General features: G+C 37.3%; 1 protein-coding gene across 6 annotated transcripts in view; it reads left to right on the top strand.

The window, feature by feature from the left end:
• The window catches only part of RBM25 (RNA binding motif protein 25), a 33,671-nt gene extending 13,418 nt beyond the window's left edge, over positions 1-20,253 (top strand). For 5 of the 6 annotated variants that reach the window (XM_058855460.1, XM_058855467.1, XM_058855453.1 and 2 more), the window contains 14 exons: positions 295-455; positions 3,095-3,277; positions 5,469-5,522; positions 5,775-5,858; positions 9,418-9,698; positions 10,565-10,781; positions 11,139-11,228; positions 13,463-13,536; positions 14,245-14,395; positions 14,748-15,072; positions 16,081-16,355; positions 16,800-16,898; positions 17,596-17,643; positions 18,706-20,253. In XM_058855460.1, coding sequence (XP_058711443.1) covers positions 295-455; positions 3,095-3,277; positions 5,469-5,522; positions 5,775-5,858; positions 9,418-9,698; positions 10,565-10,781; positions 11,139-11,228; positions 13,463-13,536; positions 14,245-14,395; positions 14,748-15,072; positions 16,081-16,355; positions 16,800-16,898; positions 17,596-17,643; positions 18,706-18,798 — 2,135 coding nt within the window. In that variant the 3' untranslated portion in view covers positions 18,799-20,253. The remainder of the gene's footprint in view (positions 1-294; positions 456-3,094; positions 3,278-5,468; positions 5,523-5,774; positions 5,859-9,417; positions 9,699-10,564; positions 10,782-11,138; positions 11,229-13,462; positions 13,537-14,244; positions 14,396-14,747; positions 15,073-16,080; positions 16,356-16,799; positions 16,899-17,595; positions 17,644-18,705) is intronic. The other variant, XM_058855476.1, reaches the window with a different exon arrangement.
• The last annotated feature ends 1,798 nt before the right edge of the window (positions 20,254-22,051 follow it).

Below are 22,051 nucleotides of genomic sequence, written 5' to 3'. Positions count from 1 at the left end.
GGACCATCTTCAACTAGGTGAGGTTCCTCTGAGCCCCATCCAACCTGACCATGAAAGTTTCCAGGGGATGGGACATCTACAATGTGTGTACTGCTTCCATCTTATTTATTTGACTGTTAATTACATTGAATTAACATTTCAGTGAGTGAACTTTGAGTTTTTATGGTGTGTACTCCTGGCTTTTAAAAAACAAGTGCCTGCATTCCAACTTTGATTCAAAACATATTTTTAAACAAAGTAAATTACTTGAAGAGCTTTAATGTGTTTACTTCTCATTTCAATCATCCATTTCAGCCTTCGGATTTTGTGAGTACAAAGAGCCAGATTCTACCCTACGAGCACTGAGACTACTCCATGACCTCCAGATTGGAGAGAAGAAGCTGCTGGTCAAAGTTGATGCAAAGACAAAGGCTCAGCTAGATGAATGGAAAGCAAAGAAAAAGGCATCTAATGGGGTATGTATATAATGTGTGATTTGCATTCTTTTAGTAGAATGTCAGTGTAACATTACTTGCTAGATCAGATTGTGAGCATGTCTCAGTTTCTACTCCTTTCTGTGTCTTTTAATTCCTTTTAGGATTTTGCCAGAATCACATTAGTGAGTCTGAAGATATGTTGAAAGGCAGAGAAGTGTAAGCTCTTCATTTCATAGTGTTTGAATTTATCTGCAAGCTACAACTACATTTCTAGAATCAATTCTGTAATTCATTATAAAATGTAGTAATAGGTGCTATATGTTTTGATTCTGTTGCTTCATTTTTGTTTAGAAATTCTTGAAAGTGCTTAAACCCTAGAAGAAGTTAACTCTGTCAATCTGTAAATTGGCTGTCTGAGGGGAATTGAAGTTTCTTTCCTCTCCACTGATGATATTTCGGAACAGATCAATGAAAAAGAAGGAAGTAGATCATTCAGTAGAAGAGATAGGTATCAGGCAGTGGGCTGCTTTCAGACATTTAGTAGATGGGAAAATTACTTTTGTACTATCCCTTTCTAAAGCTAAGGATCTGTTCTGGAATAATTGCAGATATTTGGTATGTTGAATTCTTACTGAGATGCAAAGATACTTAATTGACAAGTTTGCATTGAAGTTAAATGTGTCTGTTTCTTTGCTGAAATAGTGTATTTCAACTCCAAACAAGTTGGCCTTTGTCTCTAAATCCTAAAGTTTTGCATGTGCCTTAAGATACCATTTAAAACAATTTTTTTCTGCAAAATCAAAGTGAGAATAGCCTCTTGTTCAGAAAACTAAAAATGCTAATCGCACTATAGCAAGTAAATTTTAAAAATTCCAGTTTGGAATTTTTCTTAAATGTATGTAGACTACAGTGGAAACACAGATACTTTTATTTCATTTTACCTAACCAGAAGTAGAAGCATAATAATGATGACTTGAAGTACTTGACATGTTTTGACTGGATACTCTGTGTTTGGGATTAAATGCAATGGCTAAGTAAAGCAAGCAGAGTGCTAACTTTATGAGGTTTGAGTGGGATACTGTACTAGCTCTTAGCCTAGGTAAGGGCTTGATGGGAGTGCCCTTTCATTCTGTACTTCCTTGTTTCATGTTGGCATCACCTGTGATTCACAGCTGATGTTACAAACAAGCTTAAAGTATTTCTGGAGTTCTTGTACATCTCTCACAAATTTTGTTTTCTGTGAGCCCCTGTGAGTTACAGTCGGTCTGGGTGGGTTGATTGTAATAAAGCAGCGGGTACTTTTTGTTGAAGGCATCTGTATGAGCCCATTCTCTTGAACTGTAGAATGAGATTGACTCCATGGTTTTTGTTGGGTTTTACTGGATTTGGTTGGTTTTTCGCTCTTTTTTGTGGTGGTGCAAAGAAAGGCTGTGAATTGCTGAGGAGTATTGATGAAGTGCATTGCAATCAAACTGCTTGCAATTCCTTTCACACCATCATTGGTGTGCTGGTGCCACTTGGATCCAAAAGTTTCAAATTTTCTCAAATATTTTGAGTTAAGAAATCAAACGTGTAAACTACAACACGATTTCATATAGAGACACACCAAGCAAACCTTTATCTAATTAGCTCCTCTCCCTGATCACTACTTCTCCCTGGATCTCTTCAATTCCACCCCCTGTCACTACCTTCTAGCTCTTTTCAGCCTGCTCTTCCTTGGCCTGGCAGCTTCTTCAGCTCCAACTGAATCCTCCCTTCCCCCTCATTCTTAGCTGCTGCTCCATCAGACCCTTCCCTCCCCCTCACTCCACCCACCACCTATCGTTTGACGGGATACCCAGCTGGATTCTCAGGTGAGATTCCATTTTTCTAAAAGATTCAGGGGATCAAGAGGTGGGCTACCTTGCTCGGTGTGCAGATCATTGTTCTACCTTTTCATGTAATACTTAGTGAAAGGCACTTCTTTGTGTTCCTTCTCCTGCCTACAGGGTTGAAAGGGGCAGAAAGATGAGGGACTGCAAAATACTTGATCAAAAATTATTACATAAATAGTTTGTTGTGCAAGGAATGTTTTCCCTAATGATGTTTCTTTAATATAGTTCTTCCATTTGAAGTTGCAGCTTGGAAGTTTTAGGTAGGCATTCATATTGCATGGCACTTAAATAGAAGGAGGAACTGATGTTGAAGTGACTTGAAGTTCTGGAATATAAAAGGCAAAACTTTTGACCAAGAGCTGCAATAGCAATTGCCTTTCTGGGAGTGTGTGGGTGCTCTCTCTTTTCCTGTCTACTGCCTTAATCACTATTTTTCTGTTCCATTTTATTATGTTATTTTGTTATGCAATCCTACACTTGCTCTCTGCAGCCATTCCATAAAACTGCAAAAAACTGTGGTATTGCCAGTGTGAAAAGATCTGACTAATATCATGTAGCTGATAATTATTTTTATTTGTAGGTGGTTTGGTTTTCATGTGGTGAATTGTTTTGTTTTTGGTTTTTTTGTATGGGTTTGGGTTTTTTGTGGTTTTTTTTTTAGTTTGTTTATTTGTTTTTGGGGAGGGGTTTGCTTTTTTATAGTAAATACTGTAGGGGCATGACTGTGATGATGAAAGGTGAATTTCTGATAAAAGCATTATTACTCTTAATTTGAAGTCCTGTTTCTTTGCCATTTTTCCTTAGAACTCCAGACCAGAGACAACAAATGACGATGATGAAGCACTGGATGAGGAAACAAAGAGAAGAGATCAGATAATTAAAGGGGCCATTGAAGTCTTAATACGAGAATATTCCAGCGAGCTCAATGCCCCCTCCCAGGAATCTGACTCTCACCCCAGGAAGAAGAAAAAGGAAAAGAAGGAGGACGTATGTGTTTTGATTTTGGACAAAACAGATTTTTTTTCTTCAACTCACCTTTATATAATGGCCAAACCTTGTGCAAATACTTTAAACCTAAACTTCTGATGAGAAAACAAATCAACAAGCATTGATGTCAGCAGCAGTTTCTTTTTTTTTTCTTTTTTTTTTTTTTGAGCTGAAAGCTAGTCAGTTATAGACACCATCCCTTCAGGATGGTTTAGGCATTTAAGCACGTAAACTTCTTGGAACAACAGGTTTGAATCTGGGCGGGACTGAACCAACCTTTCATCCCTCTGAAGGTGGAAATACTGAATTTAGTTCAGTTTAATCTGTATGTGCATATAGGGTTTTTCAGATAAGAACTTTAAAAACAACTGTAAAGAGTTTCTGCATACCATCCACTTCCAGTGAAAGATGCCAGGGCACTATTATAATGCCATGAATTGGTAGTTTTTGACAAAATTCTTCTCTCTGCTTATAGTATGCATTCTTGTAGAGTGCCTTGATCCAACTGGTTGCAGCTGTCTACCCATATGTGGAAGCACTTCTTTAGTTGTGTATGTCTTTGAAGGGATCTTTCAGGGATGAAAGGCATATCGTAATCTTCCTGCCTTACAAAATAACTTTTAAACACGTCTCAGTTTGGCTGGATTTGGTCAGCCAGCTTTCCTATCTTGTGCAATGCGAAAAAAAACGTGTTAAGCAGGAATGAATGTTCTGGTTTAGACCTGCCTCTGTGAACGACCTTTTCATGGATTAAAACAAAATGGAGAAGGGGGAACAAGGATAAGCAAACTCAGACTTAGCTTTTCCAGCAAAGTTTCTAACCATGGGAAAATGGGCTTTCCCACCTACCATTCTGCACCTTATATGAAAGAGATTGGAAAATTTTTGACCAAGATTTTTACCCACTTAAGTCTTCTGCAAAGTACCTATTCCAAGGCAATGATGCAGTTTCAAATGCTTATGGAGTTTAAACGTGGTGCAAGAAACATCTCCCTCAGGGAGCAAGTCTATCTTCCCACAATATTGTTAGTCATGGCCAACCTGAGGTGTAAAAGTGCTGAGCTGAGAATTTGTTTTTCTTTCCTCTCCCTCCCTTTGGGAGAAGATGTTTTCTTTGATGACAATTTGCAAATGAGTCACTGTCTAATGCTGTCAGTTGTATTTTTTTGTTACAAGCACTGTTACAATGTGTATTGTCCTGTGGGTAAATATACGTATATATGGCCATGAATAATGCCAGGTAGTTAAACATTGTGAGACTTGCAGTCATGAAGAGCTGGGTGCTGAGTATGTCCCTGTGACAGAGCGATATTCTCTTAGCTCTGTGTTGTGTAGAACTTTACTAATCTGAGCTAGTCAAGTAGCCAAATAAGCTCTTTTAAAATATGCAGCATTTGTGGGTTGAAATTGCACCCCATCATCCTTCCCATACTGGGAAGGAAGACAAACTTGGAAGTTGCCATCTTTGGCCTGTGTGGATAGAGGTGGGAGTGAAGAGATGGTACAACTAGCTTGTTGTTCTCTTGTCCATAAAGGAGAGGGGAGAGAAAGACTGTTGGGTGGGGGGGAAAGGGAAGGTGGATGCAGATATATTGTGGGGGCGGTGAGGGGGGTGTGGAAACTCACCAGCTTTGGGGCTATTGTCCCCTGAAGAGCTTGGTGTGGAGATGACTCCCGCTGGTGTTAGCAGCAGAGGCTGTTAGTTCTTCTGGGTGAAGGCATGACTGCTGTGGGGGAGTTGAAAATGTGTGCGGGGAGCTGAGAGTGAGTGGAATTTGGTTTTCAATTTCAAGCACGGGGGAACCTCGCTAATTCGCACTAAGTATAAGAGCAGGTGCAATCTACCAAATTCTGCGAATTAGCGAGTAAATAAAATCAAGACATACCCACTGCAAATATTTGTTTTGGCAAGTGTAGCTTAGCCTTATTTCTGATGCTACCATAGCGTACTAATATCCTGTAGCACACTTGTAATTCAGTGAAGTCTTACTAACATGAGACATCACTATGTGTTTTTAAGTAGTTCAGCAAAGGGAGAATTAGCGAGGTTCTTCTGTAACTTTGTTGAATCAAAGAAATGAGATCACAGCAATACAATATTGCTTTGTAGTACAAACATACAAAACATTGTTTTTCAGAGTAGTGTGCAATCTATTTTTAAAAAAAAAAATCTCCGTGGATTTTTCCGCAGATTTTCCGCAGATTTCCAGTGGCCCCACTGATACCTTATCCACTCATCACCAAGGTTCGTTTACATTGTAGGCTTTGACAATGACTATGTTTACTGCTAGTTGCCAGATTTGTGACTCTTGTCCATCTGATTTTTTTTTTTTTTCCACTCATTAACATCAGACTGTCAGGTTTGGTACTGCAGAAGGACTTTATTTATCTCTTGCAAGACTGGTTGAAAACTTCTAACCTTCAGCTTTTCTCTTGTTCTCCTGTGTCTGTACAGATGGCTGTTAATGCTTTTACTCCTGTCCCCCTTGTTTTTTAGGAGGATATAAATGCTATAGAAATGGAGGAAGACAAAAGAGACCTGATATCAAGAGAGATCAGTAAATTCAGAGACACACACAAGGTAGTATTCTTGTTTTTGCACTTGATACAAATTAGGCTTTTTCAAAATCCAAAAAACCACTATTATAAAATTTAGCAGTACATTGCAATATCACTTAAAATGATGTTTATATTAGGTTTAATATACATGTAGCTCTTTACAAGTCAGAAAAAGACAGTTGCCACGTTAAAGTGGCCCGTGACATCTTTATGCTAAGACTTTGATTGCTACTGAGTATATTTCAGTCTTCTCACTTCAGCATGAATAAAGGCAGCTTAAGTTGCTACACATACATTAAGTCAAGATATTTATAAGTGAAGGCTAAACGGGGCTGCAGTATAAGACATACACTTGAGTGTGTTTCTCTAGGTAGATTTGTAACATTATCCAAGATTTTTGAAGAGATGAAACGTGAATTAAATTAAAGTCTTTTATTTTAATAGTTCTAAGTTAAGAGTGGGGGAAGATTAAAACTAGGTCAGTGGTTACCAGACTTACCAAACTTTAGATGCATGGAAGAACTGTAAATTCCCATAAAGCTAATCTATTCATTGACCCCCACCATTATGATAGAGATCATATGGTGACTAATGCAAGATGAAACTCACAGCTTGGAAAGTAACATGGAATAGGATGTAAGTATGAGTTTCTGTTTTTTATTATACTTATGGATGCCCCCTCAGAAAAATATGCAAAGGGGTAACTGGCTTGGAAATGTTTGTGCACATCAAGTCCCACCCACCCCAGGGTCCCCACTTACAGAAGTTTCCACTAATGCTAGTGCATATGTGAATGTTTCTGCTTTGGAAAGTGATACTTGCGGATCGGAGCACAACTATGCATGTGATGTTCTTATTTTAATGTTTAGCTTAAAGTTGTTATTAACTTTTCCCCAATGAGATTGGAGTGGTCCTTGCTTAGGGAAGTATCAACAAGATGCTCTTTTGAGCACACACTTTTCTTTCAAAATACCCCCAAAATCAACATTAAAAAAAATGTTGAAGGTACAGCAAGGTGAAGTGTGCCTGTGTTGTTCAGCTTTACCACATGCAGTCGGTGGGGATGGTACCATGTTTTTATGCAACCGTATCAATATGAGCACAGGTGACTACATGTTATTGTATGTACATGTAAAAGTTGACTAAAGTTGTTCAAGATAGAAACCTGGGGGAAAAAAAATCTAGAAAAAGTCATCTGGAGAAGCTCAGCAATTGAATGTGAAACTGGTTAGTGGTGAAACTTCAGTAGAATTACGTTCAATTCCGAGCCCCGAGTTGCCACATGCACTAAAATGCAAACAAGTAATACCTTTTTTTAAATTGCAAACAAAACAAACAAAAAACAAGCTTCACTGTTTCAGAAGCAGTTGGGCATTTCACTGCCCTTGATCTGTATTTTTGGGGGGCTATTTTGGGTTTCTTAACATTAAAAATCAACTGGAAGTAGTCATTGTGTATATTGGATATGTTTAAAAGGGGCTGTTGAATCCTTAGCAGCGGACTAGTGAGCACAGTGAACCTTTGCATGTTTTTGGTATGAGTTTATAAACAATAACGACAGACTGTCAGGGTATCAGCATTGCAGGGGGCGTCCATTTACAGCACGGACGAGTCTGAAGAGAGCTCAAGGTAAGATTTATAATTCTTCTACCTGTTCATTTCTGTTCATTACTTCAGTTTATCTGATACTGTTCCCATCCCATTACCCTGTCAGGTCCTTTTATTTAGGTTTGCAGAAGTTGACTGAGGTCAGATTTTGATTTAAAAATATACCAGTTTATTTTTTCAATTGGGTTTTAAGAAAGTGGACTTAGGAAAAGAATTTTAATATACCAAAACTTGTGTGTGTGTATTTACACTTCTGTGAATATATTTTTAATAAAAGAAAGAAACCCACTCTCTTGAGAAATCTTACCATAAACAAAGTTTTTGAGAGTGGTGAAAAAGCAGGAGTTCAACTAAAGAAATGTCTATTGGAACATCTAAGATAACCTGTAAGTATCAACCACTTCAGTATGTAAACTTTCTTTAAAAGTATATGAAATTTGAGGTAAGTTGTTTTTAAAAGCTGACAACCTAGTTTAGCATTTGACCCTGCTGAGTTTAACACTGTAAAGCTCCTGGAAAATACTCTTTAGAAATTAGTTTTTCAGCCCAGTGTATATTATAGGATCTAAGTTTTATTTTTTTCACATCAGTTTTCTACCAATTCCTACCATTTTAAGTCCCTTTTTCCTTTTGTGATTTCAATGTATCCAACATGGTTTTGCCTGTATTGTGTTATCAATGCAGCATAGTTTCACTGGATACATTAATCACTAGTGAATTAGCTTTATTTCTGTAATCCTCTGTCGGTTCTCTGGTCTCTGTGCCTATGGCAGAAGAATACTAATCAGGTAAGATTGCTTTTTAAAGTTGTCTTAAATGCTTTGTTTAAAAGAAAAGAACAAAAAAACACAAACCAGAGAAAATGCTGTTTCATTGTTCCAGTTTTTAATTTCATTTCAGTGATGGTAAACGTGGAGCCAAAGGGGATAAACCTGTTTATTCTGCTCAATATTTGTTCAAAAAGTGGTATTCTTGTATCCATCAGGTTGAAATTTGGTATATTTGGTTGTTATTTGGTATATTTGTGAACCGTGTACTTGCTCTTCCTCCCAGAAACATAGCTAATAGGCAAGGTTAATCCAGTGTTGGCGGTCCATGTCCTAGCACAGCATCTGTAAGTTAACACATAACAATTGCTTCCAAGGATGGATTTATCTATCATTCTGTTGATGTATTTTCTATTGTCTTATAGGAATTCTGGTCATAAGAACTGTTTCTATATGAAAAAAGTGGCAATTTTGTACAATTTTTAGTAAAACTGTAGCAGGTAACCCTTAGTTTCTGTGTTTCAAAAGAGCTATTTCCAACCTTTTTTTAACTGTCTCCATCTTGCAGTGGTGGAAGTTAAGATTCTATTCTGCAGAGTCCAGTTCTTACCAGTGAAAATTTAGAACTTTTTTAGGGAGGGAAAAGGGGAAAAGTGACAGTTTTCTTCACTCTTTAACCACATGCACCGTGTGTAAGTGGATATATTTCTTTACCCGAGTTTTCATCTAGGATGGTTTTGGTGTGCCAAGACTTTTTGGAAAACAACTCACTGTCCCAGTAAGCATTCCACTGAAATATATTTTCCTAATTGAACAGAGTTAATTTTATCAGCTGGAAGTTGACTTTACTTATACCCAACTGGCTTATAGGGCCAGTGGAATTTGAGTCCCACCTGAGTCATGACTGGTAGTGCACTCTGAATGTGCAGTTTAGTCAGCTCATAATACAAGGCCAGCCCTACTCTGCTAAGGTTGGAGATTGCTGGTCTGTGTAGATCTGTGCTATTGCACGAAACTTAGTCTTGTGATTGCTGCATTTTGATTTCATACTTATGAGTTCCAAAAAATACCCACCAAACCCTATTTTATATTTTAAAATTAACGGCGGTTTTGGTATTTCCATTACCAGCCTTGTGTGTTGCGTCGGGAATATCCAGTTTGTGTAACTACAAAATTAACTATGAAAGTTCTCTTGTTGGTTTTTAGAAACTGGAGGAGGAAAAAGGCAAAAAGGAGAAAGAAAGACAGGAAATTGAAAAAGAACGCAGAGAAAGAGAAAGGGAACGGGAGCGTGAACGAGAAAGGAGGGAGCGTGAAAGAGAGAGGGAACGTGAACGAGAGAAGGAGAAGGAACGGGAGCGTGAACGGGAGCGAGATAGGGATCGAGACCGAACTAAGGACCGAGACAGAGATCGCGAGCGAGACAGAGACCGTGACAGAGATCGTGAAAGAAGTTCAGACCGCAACAAGGATCGGAGCAGATCAAGGTAAATGTACTTCAGTTGCTATTCATTTCACTTTTTTTTTAGTGCTGTTTGCTAAATGTATAGAGTTCAGTAGATCACCTGCCATTCAAAAGAGAATGATCCTTGTGGATGATCAGAGTAACAGCAGGAAATCCAAATCTGGAGAATACTTGATTTCCCCCACAGCACAAGAATATAAAAACTGCAGTGTGCAGTAAGCAACTCTCCAATTATGACTTAGGCATACTGGTTATATCTCAAATATCTCCTATTTTTCATTATTAGCTTTATTCCTGCTTAAGGTTTTCTTATGTTTGTGATATTTTTTAGCTTAAGCAGGTTCTATCATTTCCTTTGTTACATGGTGAGCCGGCTTCTTGGTTGGATTTTGGGGAGGTTTTTTTCAGTTGTTTTGGTTTGGGTTTTTTGTTTGGTTTGTGTTGGGTTTCTTAGTAAAAGCAAGGGGATTATTCTTTCAAGCTGTAATTAGTCCTACCATATTCTAAATGCTGCTTTCACACTAAATCATCTTGTCAGAAGTGTTTAAATTGTGTGTAAGCCACATATACATGAAAGATTTGTTAAGGATATCCTTTCATTCTGATGGTTTTGGCTATGGAGAACTGCTAACACAATCTGGTAAGAAATTGCCATTTGCTCATGTCTAATTTCTGTAGATATTGCTAGTTAATGGTTAGTGTTCAGACAGCTACTTTTAGTGGGTTTTTGAGTACCCATCAGTAAATATTGGTTTTATGCCTATGTCTATATCAGCTAATTATCTTCTACAACTGCAGGAGAAAAATAACTGCTAAGATGATGTTAATCCTGTGACTGAACGGAGAGGAGGGCTCTGTACTGAACTTTGGGGTTTTCTCTTCCTTCAGAGAAAAAAGTAGAGACAGGGAAAGGGAACGAGAACGCGAGAGGGAAAGAGAACGAGAACGCGAGAGGGAACGGGAAAGAGAACGAGAACGGGAAAGAGAGCGGGAAAGAGAGCGGGAAAAGGATAAGAAGAGAGACCGAGAAGAAGATGAAGAAGATGCCTATGAACGACGAAAATTGGAGAGGAAACTGCGAGAGAAGGAAGCTGCGTATCAAGAGGTAGGTTGGAATTTTTAAGGTTCTTTAAATAAAACAATATTTGAGAGTTGATAACAAACTCTCTAGTATAAAATACATCATTCTCCTTTTCCTAAAGGTGATTTTAATCCTTTGAGTATATGAGCTGGGGCAGAATATGTAAGTCACTATCAAAACAGACATTTTATTCTGTTTATTCATAATTTTATTTTATTCTCTATTTTCAATCACATTTTATTCTCTATTCATAATTTTAAACTACAATTATGCAGATTATTTATAGTACAGCTATTTTAAACAACAGTCCAAACTAACTTTGAAGTAGTACTGCTGTTCTTAATGTTCCTGAGGATTGAAGTGTATTTTCTTCTATTGCAGCGTCTTAAAAACTGGGAAATCAGAGAAAGAAAAAAAAGTCGAGAATATGAAAAAGAGGCTGAGAGGGAGGAAGAAAGAAGACGGGAAATGGTAAGGCTTTTAGTTTGATGTGTAATTTTCCCTGCCTTGTTCTCTTGGTTCCATTTAGAATGCAATATTCTACTGTTATATTTATGGATAGTAAAAGAGCTCTCATTTTGTATGAAGGCCATGTGTGTTTTTATATCAGAAGAATCCCTAGTTAACAGACTTGAAACAGCAGATGCCTAGTAAGTGGGAGTACCATTTGGAGTCTGAAAAACAAAGCCTAGGGATTTGGTCTTGTGAAGGCAGAAGAGTGAGAAGTAGGCAGCTGCAAAATACTGTGATCTGATCGTCACTCACTATCACATCTGTAAATTCTTTCAGATTTGTGACAAAACCTACGGTGTGTTCTCTGTTATGCAGATGGAACTAGACCTGTTTTTTTAACTTCCAACCTGCTCATGTGACCAAACCTATGAGATACGATACAATATTCTTTAATGTATCTAAGCACTTTATAGACTCCTGTCCTTAGTTCATTAGTTGTGAAATTACCACAGTTCCCAATATAACACTTGGAAGTTTTGTTGGAAAAGACACCTTTGGAAGATGGATAATTTTGTAATCTCATAGTTTTGTGCTAAAGCATAAAGAAGTTATTTTAAGTTTTAGGGGTGTTATTTCACTTCATAGTTTCTTAGAGAAGAAGTTGAGGGAGTAGACAATAAGTTAGTAATTGCCTATATTGCAATACATGCAAAGAAACATGCAGAGGCAAGAGGATTATAAAATACTCACGTGGAATCCAGGTTTTCCCTTGTCCTGGTTTGAAAGACAGGTGTCTGCTGAGGAAGGCAGGAGCCTCCCTTGAAATGGAATATGTAAACCCCCTCCCTCCGAATTACTATAATTTTTAAATTAAGGGGCTCTCAGGCAAAGATATGGGAATAGGAATAACAGTTTTTATTAGGAAAATTAAAATACAAATGCAGTAGTACAAAAAAAAAAAAAAAATCATTGACAGACTCAGAATACAACCTGACAGCCTGTTGGTCAGGGTATTGGTAGCAGTCCAATTCAGTGGCAGCTGCAGTCCTCCTGGAGTGACAGATGTGGCTCTGTTAAAGCAGTGATCCTGTAGAAGAGTGTCGCTTCCCTCTGGAGGTCCAGTGGTGGTGTAGATGGGTCCGGTCTTTCTCTGGGAATCCAGTGGAAAAGGCTGACTGTGGTGTTCTAAATGTCAGATTATATCCAGATTGGAATGCTTGGCTCCTCCCTGGGATGGAGCATCTCACAATGGGATGATATAATTTTATCAGTCATGCAGTGAGACTCAATGGTCCATTAAAAGAAGATATCCCCCTGAAGGGAGAGTGGGTCGTAGAAGAGGTAAAGAACACTGCCACACCTGTTTTTAACAGATGGTAATAGAATACATACTTTTGGTTGCATCTTGCATTGCAACCTAAGACATCCCTCTAAATGCATGAAGGGGGAAAAGTTTGAAATTCATTAAATGGTGTTTTCCATTCTAAATCCTCCTGCACACTGGCTATGGATGGCAGTTGTAGAAAGCAGTGTTTCATTTTGTGGTGAAATACAACCATAATCATAATTTGTTTCTCAAAGTCATTAGCACAGAAGTATATTACTGTTGGTTTAATGATGTTGCTTAAATACAGGTTAGAAGGTCCTAATTTAATTTTCCTTGAATAACTGGGGGTTTTGCCATCTTCATTTTATTAGAAGGGGAGAAAGTGTCTCCTCTCTTTCTCCCTCGCCCCCTACAGTGTTAGACCTGCACATTAATATCACATAGGCCTGTACATTAGTGCCACATGGTTTGTATCAGTGCCACAACAGGAGAGTGCTTATCCTAGGAGAAACGGTCAGATTTGTTTCTCTGCATGACTGTCTTAAAAAAGCTCTTGAAACAAAGCAGTACTGATAAATACACTTAGGCTGCTACATTAAAATACCCAGTAGCAGACTTAAAGGATTTTGAGGATCTTTTGATCTTCTTCATCTGTAATATAAAACAAAAAAACCCAGATAAATACATATATGTGGGTGGGGGTTTATGTGTGTGTGTATATATATATATATATGTGCAAATCAGTGACACAATACCAGGGGACCCTCTGGATGCAATACCAAAATTTTTAAATTTTCTGTTTGGGAAACTGTATTTTTAGTTTAAAGCACACTAGATCTACAATTAACTTGCTAGTAACGTTAATAAACTTTAAACTCCTGGAAAGGAAACCAGAAATCATTATTTAAGTTTCCATTCCTTGCAGGCAAAAGAAGCCAAACGATTGAAAGAATTCTTAGAAGATTATGATGATGACAGAGATGATCCAAAATACTACAGGTATGTCTTTGGATTCCTAACAATAAAATCTCCATTGTTCATTTTGACACAGTTGGGGGATTTGTTGGCAGAGGCTTATTGGAGTTTATATTTGACTGGTAATGTGGCAATGTAAGGGTTACAGTTGCCTAATTTTTTTTAGTGTCACTTCATAAGTGGTAGGGGGAAAAGGGAAGCTCTGTACTTCTACTATTTAATGCTTGGGAATAGCTGCTCATTCCTATCACTTTACTTTTGTGAGACAGGGCAGAGGTCAGTGTAACGTCAAAATGAGGTGCTGGGAGCAGGGAGATGGGAACAAGGATGCCTTTAAATAGTTCACTGCAAAGAAGCTGTAACTAATATGAAGAACAAGCTTGTTAATATAAATGATTTGGAACATCCTCAGCATGAGACTAGCTAACATTTCTGTAAAAGAGATTTAACAGAAGTGGTTCTTGTCAAAATCTATAAAACTTGATTCTTTCTCTAAAGAGATCAGCATCCACCTTCTCTGCTTCTGTTTAATGTGGTGGGGTAGATTCTGTACAGTAAAGCTGAGAGCTGATATGTTAAGATTCTTCTGTTACAAAAACAGAGGATGCCACATGCTCTTATCAATCTTATTTTCATTTACTGGGAGATATATCTGTATGTAGGTTTTCTTGCATTGTGGTACAAGCCTCTCGTTGAAATGTTCTCTCAATAAAAAATATGTATCTTTTGTAGGGGTAGTGCTCTTCAGAAAAGGCTACGAGACAGGGAGAAAGAGATGGAAGCAGATGAACGAGACAGGAAAAGGGAAAAGGAAGAATTAGAAGAAATTAGGCAACGTCTTCTGGCTGAAGGACATCCAGATCCAGATGCAGAACTCCAGAGGGTGAGTTACTGTTGGTCTGACAAGAAGACAAATCCTTTGTATTCTGGTTGTTTTGAGCAAAACTGTGTAAGAGATCTGATATTTACTATTTTCTCTATTCACTTCTTCTTATAAAGAAATTCAGATAAGCAGTAGGAACAGTGGAAACAAAAAAACTTTCCACATCAACATCCAGATTTAATGGAGTTCAAAAACAAATTTGAATTAATCAGTATGCCTTAGAAGAATGCCAGTAGTTAAAAGTATTTTTCTTGTCTAACAGTCTTCTACAGAGGAGGATCTTTAGATTCTTTGCAAACAGTGCTGATTTTGAGAGAGCTTCTGTTTTTGCTAATTGTCTGTTTCATTGTAGATGGAGCAAGAGGCTGAGCGGCGTAGGCAGCCACAAATAAAACAAGAGCCAGAATCTGAGGAGGAAGAGGAAGACAAGGCAGAAAAAGAAGAAAAAAGAGAAGAGCCAGAGGAGGAGGAGGAGGAGCCTGAACAAAAGCCTTGCCTTAAACCAACTTTACGACCCATCAGTTCTGCTCCGTCTGTTTCTTCTGCTAGTGGAAACGCAACTCCTAACACACCTGGTGATGAGTCTCCCTGTGGCATTATTATTCCTCATGAAAATTCACCTGAACAACAGCAACTGGAAGAGCATCGGCCCAAAATAGGACTCAGCCTCAAACTGGGCAAGTTTACGTTTTATTTCAGTCTTCCATATGGTATTGAAATAAAAATTGTCAAGCTGAGTAGCCACATGGCTTTCCAAATATGGCATCAGGTTTGATGTATTTCTATCAAGTAGTTATCCAGATGCTGTGCTTGAGTTGTCTTATCCAGAAGATACATTTTATAGAGCTTTCTTCATCCAAAAGCTTGAGGGCAAAAAAGAAGAGACTTTTAGGCATGTTCAAGGGCTAATTTTTGTAGGAATGTTCTGAGCTGGGATTGGTTATTTTCACATGCCTTTTCACCTTTATATATCTGTAAATATCTCTTTCAAAACTCATTGCTACTTTTCATTGCTGTAAGTCTATATTAAATTTAAGACCTAGGTAGTTCTTATGTTTACTTAAGACCTTTTTAAAGAAAAAAAAAAGAAAATTAGATTTTTTTCTTCCTTTTAGAATATCACAATGAACTGATGCCAGTTGTGAGTGAAATTTGAGCCTAGAGTTCCTCAGTACTTTAGCATTTCCTGCTAAATTTAAAAAATTAGTTCTGAGCAGCAGAACTAAGAACATTTGTATTACAGAAGGTTTGTGTATTTATTATTTACTATTTTGATTGAGTTAAGCCAGACTGCACTTTGAGCTCACACTGTTATATCTTGAATGATGGGAGACTGTATGGCATTAGGCTGATGAGCACTTTTCTTATGTTGCAAGCTTTCACTTCTGTGCTCTGTCTTTGCTAAGGTTGTTGCTTGACCATAGTTTTCGCTCAGAGAGAGTGCTAATTGGTTTCAGGGCAGAGAAAGAAGACCCATATTTTTCAAATGGGTCAGAGTCTTGAACAAACTCCATTAAAGATCTTTATCTCTTTTGCCACATTTGAGTTTGAGAGATTAAAAGTCAGTGCCAGGCATTCGCAGACGTTTATGTAGCATACAAACCAGTATTCCTCAAGTAATAGGGAAGAGCAAACTAGTTTGGGTTGCAGTTGATGAGTATGTTACTCTGCCTTTTGGTTTGTAGGTGCCTGCAACAGTCCTAATCAGCCCAATGCTGTAAAAAGGAAGAAACTTGCTGTGGATAGTGTTTTCAATAAATTTGATGATGAAGACAGCGACGATGTGCCCCGGAAAAGGAAACTTGTTCCCCTGGATTATGGAGAAGAAGATAAAAGCAATATCAAAGGCAGTGTCAATACAGAAGAAAAGCGCAAACACATTAAGAGTCTCATTGAAAAGATTCCCACAGCAAAACCAGAGCTCTTTGCTTATCCTCTTGACTGGTCAATTGTGGATTCAGTAAGTTGATTTGTTTAACCATTTTTTAAAAGGCTTAATTTTTCCAAATAAACATTATAATTGAATAGGAAAACAAGGTTACTGGGATCTCAGTGGATTGGAGCATCATTAAGTGGAGTTGAACTTGAGTCCTCTGTTTATTGTTCACACATAATCCTTATTCTGAAGTGTGCGTGTTTATTTTTGTTTTGTCTCTCTCGAATTGCCACTACGAATTATCAAGCAGTTTTGTGGAAGGAGGAAAAAAGACGCTGTAAAAACATGTTTGAGTGGCTCTCAGAAATATTTGCAGATGCCAGATCTCTAAGGGTTATATCATTGATAGCAAAATGTATCTTCTACTAAATAGCTGTTTGAGTCTTCTAGATGCCTATTGGGCAATTGTTGCAACAGAGTAAAGTTTGAGGTAATTATTCATTTTGGTTTTGTGGTGTTTTTTTCCAGACACTAATGGAACGTCGAATTAGACCATGGATCAATAAGAAAATAATAGAATATATTGGTGAAGAAGAAGCTACATTAGTTGACTTTGTTTGCTCTAAGGTTTGTATCTTCTGCGTTCTCTGTGAAGCTGGGGGTTTGCTCCTTATTTAAACTGCATCAGCAACTCCTCTACTTGTGTTTATAATGGCTTGCCTTGGGTTATATTGGGGCTATCGTATGAGAGGCAAAGCAAGTCCTGAGAGTGTGACACAGTTGAAAGCAGAAAGTCAAAAGCAGAAGTTGAATATTTGCCATGCTTACATTATATACAGGTGTGTGTATATATATAAATAAACAGAACTCCGTGGTGTTGAAAGACAACTTACTTGGTTCTGGAAAAAAAAGTTAAATACTTAACAGGTAGATGAGAAATCCAGGTATGAGGAGTGATACAGGGAGAATTTTGCCTTTGTCTTCCATTAGCAGCTTATTGTTGAAGGAAGAGAAGCTTTTTCCCTAAATTGAGAAAACATAATTGGAGATGTAAGAATAGCCAGAAAATACAGGACCTGTGAATCTCAGGAGCTTCCTGGAACTTGTTCTTCAGTAATTTGCCATAAACTAATACTCACTATGATGGATTCTGATGCAGTTTAATACTAATTTTTGCCACAGCTGTTGTTGGAAGCTGATGAACTGCAAATACTTCTTGCATGTGCAAAGCATTCAGAATTCCTTGGACATAACTGGATTTTGTCCAAAAATGTATATAGCATTTATTCTAAATTTTCAGTCTAAAAACATTTGTTTCTTTCAGGTTATGGCTCACAGCTCACCTCAGAGCATACTGGATGATGTTGCCATGGTAAGCAGAACTTCTGTAACTGATATACTTTCTACATTTTACTGAAACTAAAAGTCAATTATGCAAAATAGCAAGAATCCATAACAGAAAACGTGTATTAGATATGATTAAGCACATCATGGTAGCACAGGCATTATTTTGCAGTTTCAGCGCCTAGGTACAAATTACTGACCCCTCTTCAGAATTTCTCAATATTCAGAAATGTGGAACAAAAACTTTTGTCCCTAAGAGTAGATGTCAAAATCAACAATAACAGAACTGTATCAGAAATAAAAGCTTCTGTTCCTTCTCATTCTTATGAATAGATTTTTATTAGTGATTTAGTATATCTTCTCCTAATTAAGGAGAAAAAGGTGATTTTTCTGTAGAAGAGTAAAAGCTCTTTTTTGCCTGTTGTTGGAAGAGAGAATGATGGGCATTATGAAATAATGCTAACGTTCCACCATGTTTTCATACACTGAAAGGTGAATAAAAAATAACTGTCTACTCCTTACTTCCTGTAAGGAAACTTGGAGGCAAGGTTGGTAGGAGCCACATGCATAGTGCAAGATCGTAGACTGTTTTTAGTGTGACTAGTACTTGGGGAGCTTTGGAGAGATGCTGTGGACACTCAGGTTTGTCTAGATTCAATAAAAGCCTAGATAATAAATTCAGGGAAGAGAAATCTATGGAGGGTTTTACAAATAATCCAAGGAAGTTCCAAATGAAAATGAGCAGAGATGAGGAGTTAATTTAACGGAAAATACCACGTGTGAATGTCCTGTTCTTACATTGTTTCCAAGCCTGACATTTCTCTGCCTCTTCCCAAACCACTTTTGGATACTAGTTTACTGGTGCTTCTACCTCTAAGTGCTCAACAGCTGCCCTATACAAGTACATAGTTAGAGCCTGGTAAAGTCACTGATGCTGAACAGACAAACTTGACAGAGTTTCATTTGGTCCCTCTCTCAATGACTTGTATTGTGCTATATCCATTTTGTAGTTCTGATGCATCTACAATTAGTCTTTATAACTGGAATGCATAATCTAAAAATTAATCTATAAAATGTGTATTTCCTACAGGTACTAGATGAAGAAGCTGAAGTTTTCATAGTCAAAATGTGGAGGTTGTTGATATACGAGACAGAAGCAAAGAAGATTGGCCTAGTGAAATAAAGTGCTCTCCTTGCTTCTAGGGTTCCATTTCAATTTTGGGCTTTTTTTCCCCCATTGTTCAGAGACTTTGAATTCTCTCTGTTCTCAGAGACTTGAGACCTGTATTTTTTTATGTAGAAAATGTGAATTTTTTTTGTCCTCTGCTCTGAGGCCCCTTTTACCCTTCTCAATTAGTTATCGAATCCTGCATTGGTTCTCTTTATAATACACGAGGTACAATTACCGGTATGTTTTATAAGCTGCAGCTACTGTACATGCTCTTTGGTAATTTTGTTATGTTACCCTAATTCTTGTAAATATTAAAAAAAAATTCCATTTTGCAAAACATTTGCACTTAATGTGGAACTATATCAGTTACAGATGAAGACAAAGGATTTTGCTGCAAGTTTATCAGTGTTTTTTTGGGAGTATACTTCCCCTTTTTTATTTAAGGAATGATCAAAATACGATTTAAAAATAAGTGTCTTGAGCTGTTTTCACAGAACAGCTTTGTGTGTTCATTTGATCTCTTCATCTGACTGGAAAAGGAGTTCCTTCAAACTTCTCTTTTTAATGTGAACCAGTAGTAGTCTTGGTACTTTGTTGCCTATTAAGAATTACGCATGAAGCTGGGAACCTAATCTCTTGCAGATGCTCTGCTTCTTTCCCAGAAAGTGCAAATCACAGGAAGTTTCTTATTTGCTCAATTAAAACAAGAGCAGGACCTAAATTCAGTAAGTGCTATCTAATGATTTTTGGTTTTTTCTTCTGCTCAATTTCATTCTAGCCCTTATCTACTGTCACTTCTGTCTCCAGAATAATCAGATGTTTTTTTAAAAATAAATTATTTTTTAAAACTTTTTTTTTTATATTTAGAAACAGAGAAAAGCCCTGTTTGAATGTCTCTTAAAAAAAAAGAAAAAAAAAAACCATGAAAACTAAACCAGAAGTTTTCAAACAAAGCTGAAATCTTGTTTTTAGTCATACTGTTAAACTAGCCCTGACTTTTGTTTTCTACTGTATGCAGTCTGTTGTCCACAAAAAGAGGGTAATATTTTCCTGCCTTGTTTGTATGTTTTTTTATAAATAGACTGATATGGTATAAATGATGACATGTACTGTAAACTGCATTTTTTTTATCTCATACCTGGGTAAGAAGTCAAATCTATAATGTGCTGTGAGCTGTTTTGATTGCAGGAGGACTGTGTTCCAGGGAGCAAACGGTCTCAAAATTATTTTTAATTTTTGAAACACAATTCTTAATAGCAAGCAAATTAAGTAAAGGTGTTCCAGTATCTCTATATTGTATTTAACTGAAGGATACAGGTTGACCTGTTCAGAAAACGTAACTGTGACCTTGAGTTACTAGTTCTTTGTATCTGGAGAGGACACTTGAAAACACTGTTCTTAAAAAATGGGATCGTGTAAAGGTTCCACCATGTAAATATTTCAGATATTAAAAATGTATATATTTGATTTAAGGGTTGATATTATTTTGGAGTCTTACGCAGCATGCAATCGTGTTTAACAGTGCTTACTGAAACAAGTGTTCCCAAATTAGGGATGGGTTTGTTTTTTAAAACTACCTCCTGCTTATATTAGGTGACTAGAAGCCTGCAAATTTAGATTCGATCCCAGTGTGTTCTTTCTCATCCCTGTGATACTACACTACACATCACCAAATGTTTGACCACTTGAAGTGTCATGCTCAGATGTTACTTTCATGTTGTGCTTGAATTTCCCTAAGAATGTTTTGGGTTGCATACTTACATGTTGCAATCTTCCTTTTTTTTTTCTGCAACTTGATGGTTGCAACCCTAAGAAATTACTTCCCTGTTCTCCCTATACAGTTCTGCATCACCATTTACAAAAAAGTTTTCAAGTTCTAAATAAATTCAAAGCTTGCTCTGTTTGTAGCAAATACAGAGAAGAGGGAGAGTGAACTTCATGAGTGCCTTTTGACCTGGTAAATGGCATTCTCTCTCATTAGCAGTAGGTAAACAAGACAAATGTGATAAATGCATTGTAATGCCACTGTGTGACAACTTGCCCAACATCCTCATACAGATTCTTTGGAGAAAGCTCAAGTTGTGAAACTTCAGTTTATTTCTGCCCTACACTAAAGCTGTGTGTGCAATGGACATAAGCTTGTACTCTTCCTTTCCTAAGGAGACTGAGGGTGCCTGGATGAGAAAGACATGTAAACTTTAAGCTGGAGTGTTAAATATCTAGGTAAATAAGTATATAGAATCACTGTGATATCAAAAAATCAGTTTTGTGGAAGTTCAGGTTTTCTTCAGTAGTGGAAGAAGAAAGGAATGTTCACTAGATGAACTCTGGTTTGGCTTATCAACTTTTCCTCTTTCAGAATGCAAGTATAAAGTCACTTCTGCTTTACCCCTTACTCCAAGTTTTATGTCTCAGTGATACTGTATTTTGTGTCAGTGATGCTGGGGAATAGAACACAAGTTATGTACTGGTGAAGTTCTTATTTTTTAACTTTCAACATGCACTAACAGAATTATTTCAAGATAAATTTGGAAAATCTGGGGTAGAAAAAGCCTTTTTTGCCAATATTACAACAATTCACTGTCTGGATATATGATTTAATATACACTGTATGTTACATTAGTGAATGCACAGATGAAGAGTATGCTCAGAATGAGATAAATGAGTAAAGTACGGATGTTGCCACCAGGTGCTCAGTGCATCATGCCGTAGTGCAACCCATACTGTGAGGCAAAGTTACTCCAGATGTTCCATACACTGTGTAATGAAAAAATACCAGCATTTACACAGAACTGGATGTACTTGTTTATATGGACCTTATGGTGGAGTAAGGCTTTAAAACTTGACATAACACATGCTCTTATTCTCCTAATAATAATTTTGTGTAATTGCCATTCAGTGTTTGGAATATGTGAGCGCAAAATCTAAATTATCATTTTTCTTCATTAACATGCACTGAAAAGAAATGGGAAACAAGGAGGAAGTAAAATCTATTACCAAGAATTATATATTTTTATATTTTAAGTTGGTGATAGTCTTCTTGTTCTTAGAGTATTTAACTCACCTGCTGGTTTGGTCTTTTTAATCTTGGCTGTTTCCTTCATTCTCTATGCAGGAACCTGTACTAAAAATAATGATCTAGCTAGATGGTCATAGCTCTAAATGTGGGCGGTGGAAAGACCCTAAACAGCAAGTTTAGCTTCTTACGGACTTCCTGTGTCTTACTACTAATGCTTTCCTATTACTGAGAGGGAATTAGACCTTT

This window comes from Poecile atricapillus, chromosome 1 (genome assembly GCF_030490865.1).
Source record: "Poecile atricapillus isolate bPoeAtr1 chromosome 1, bPoeAtr1.hap1, whole genome shotgun sequence".
Lineage (NCBI taxonomy): Eukaryota > Metazoa > Chordata > Aves > Passeriformes > Paridae > Poecile > Poecile atricapillus.
The sequence above is the reverse complement of the archived record's forward strand: the minus strand, read 5'-3'. Positions and strand labels throughout refer to the sequence as shown.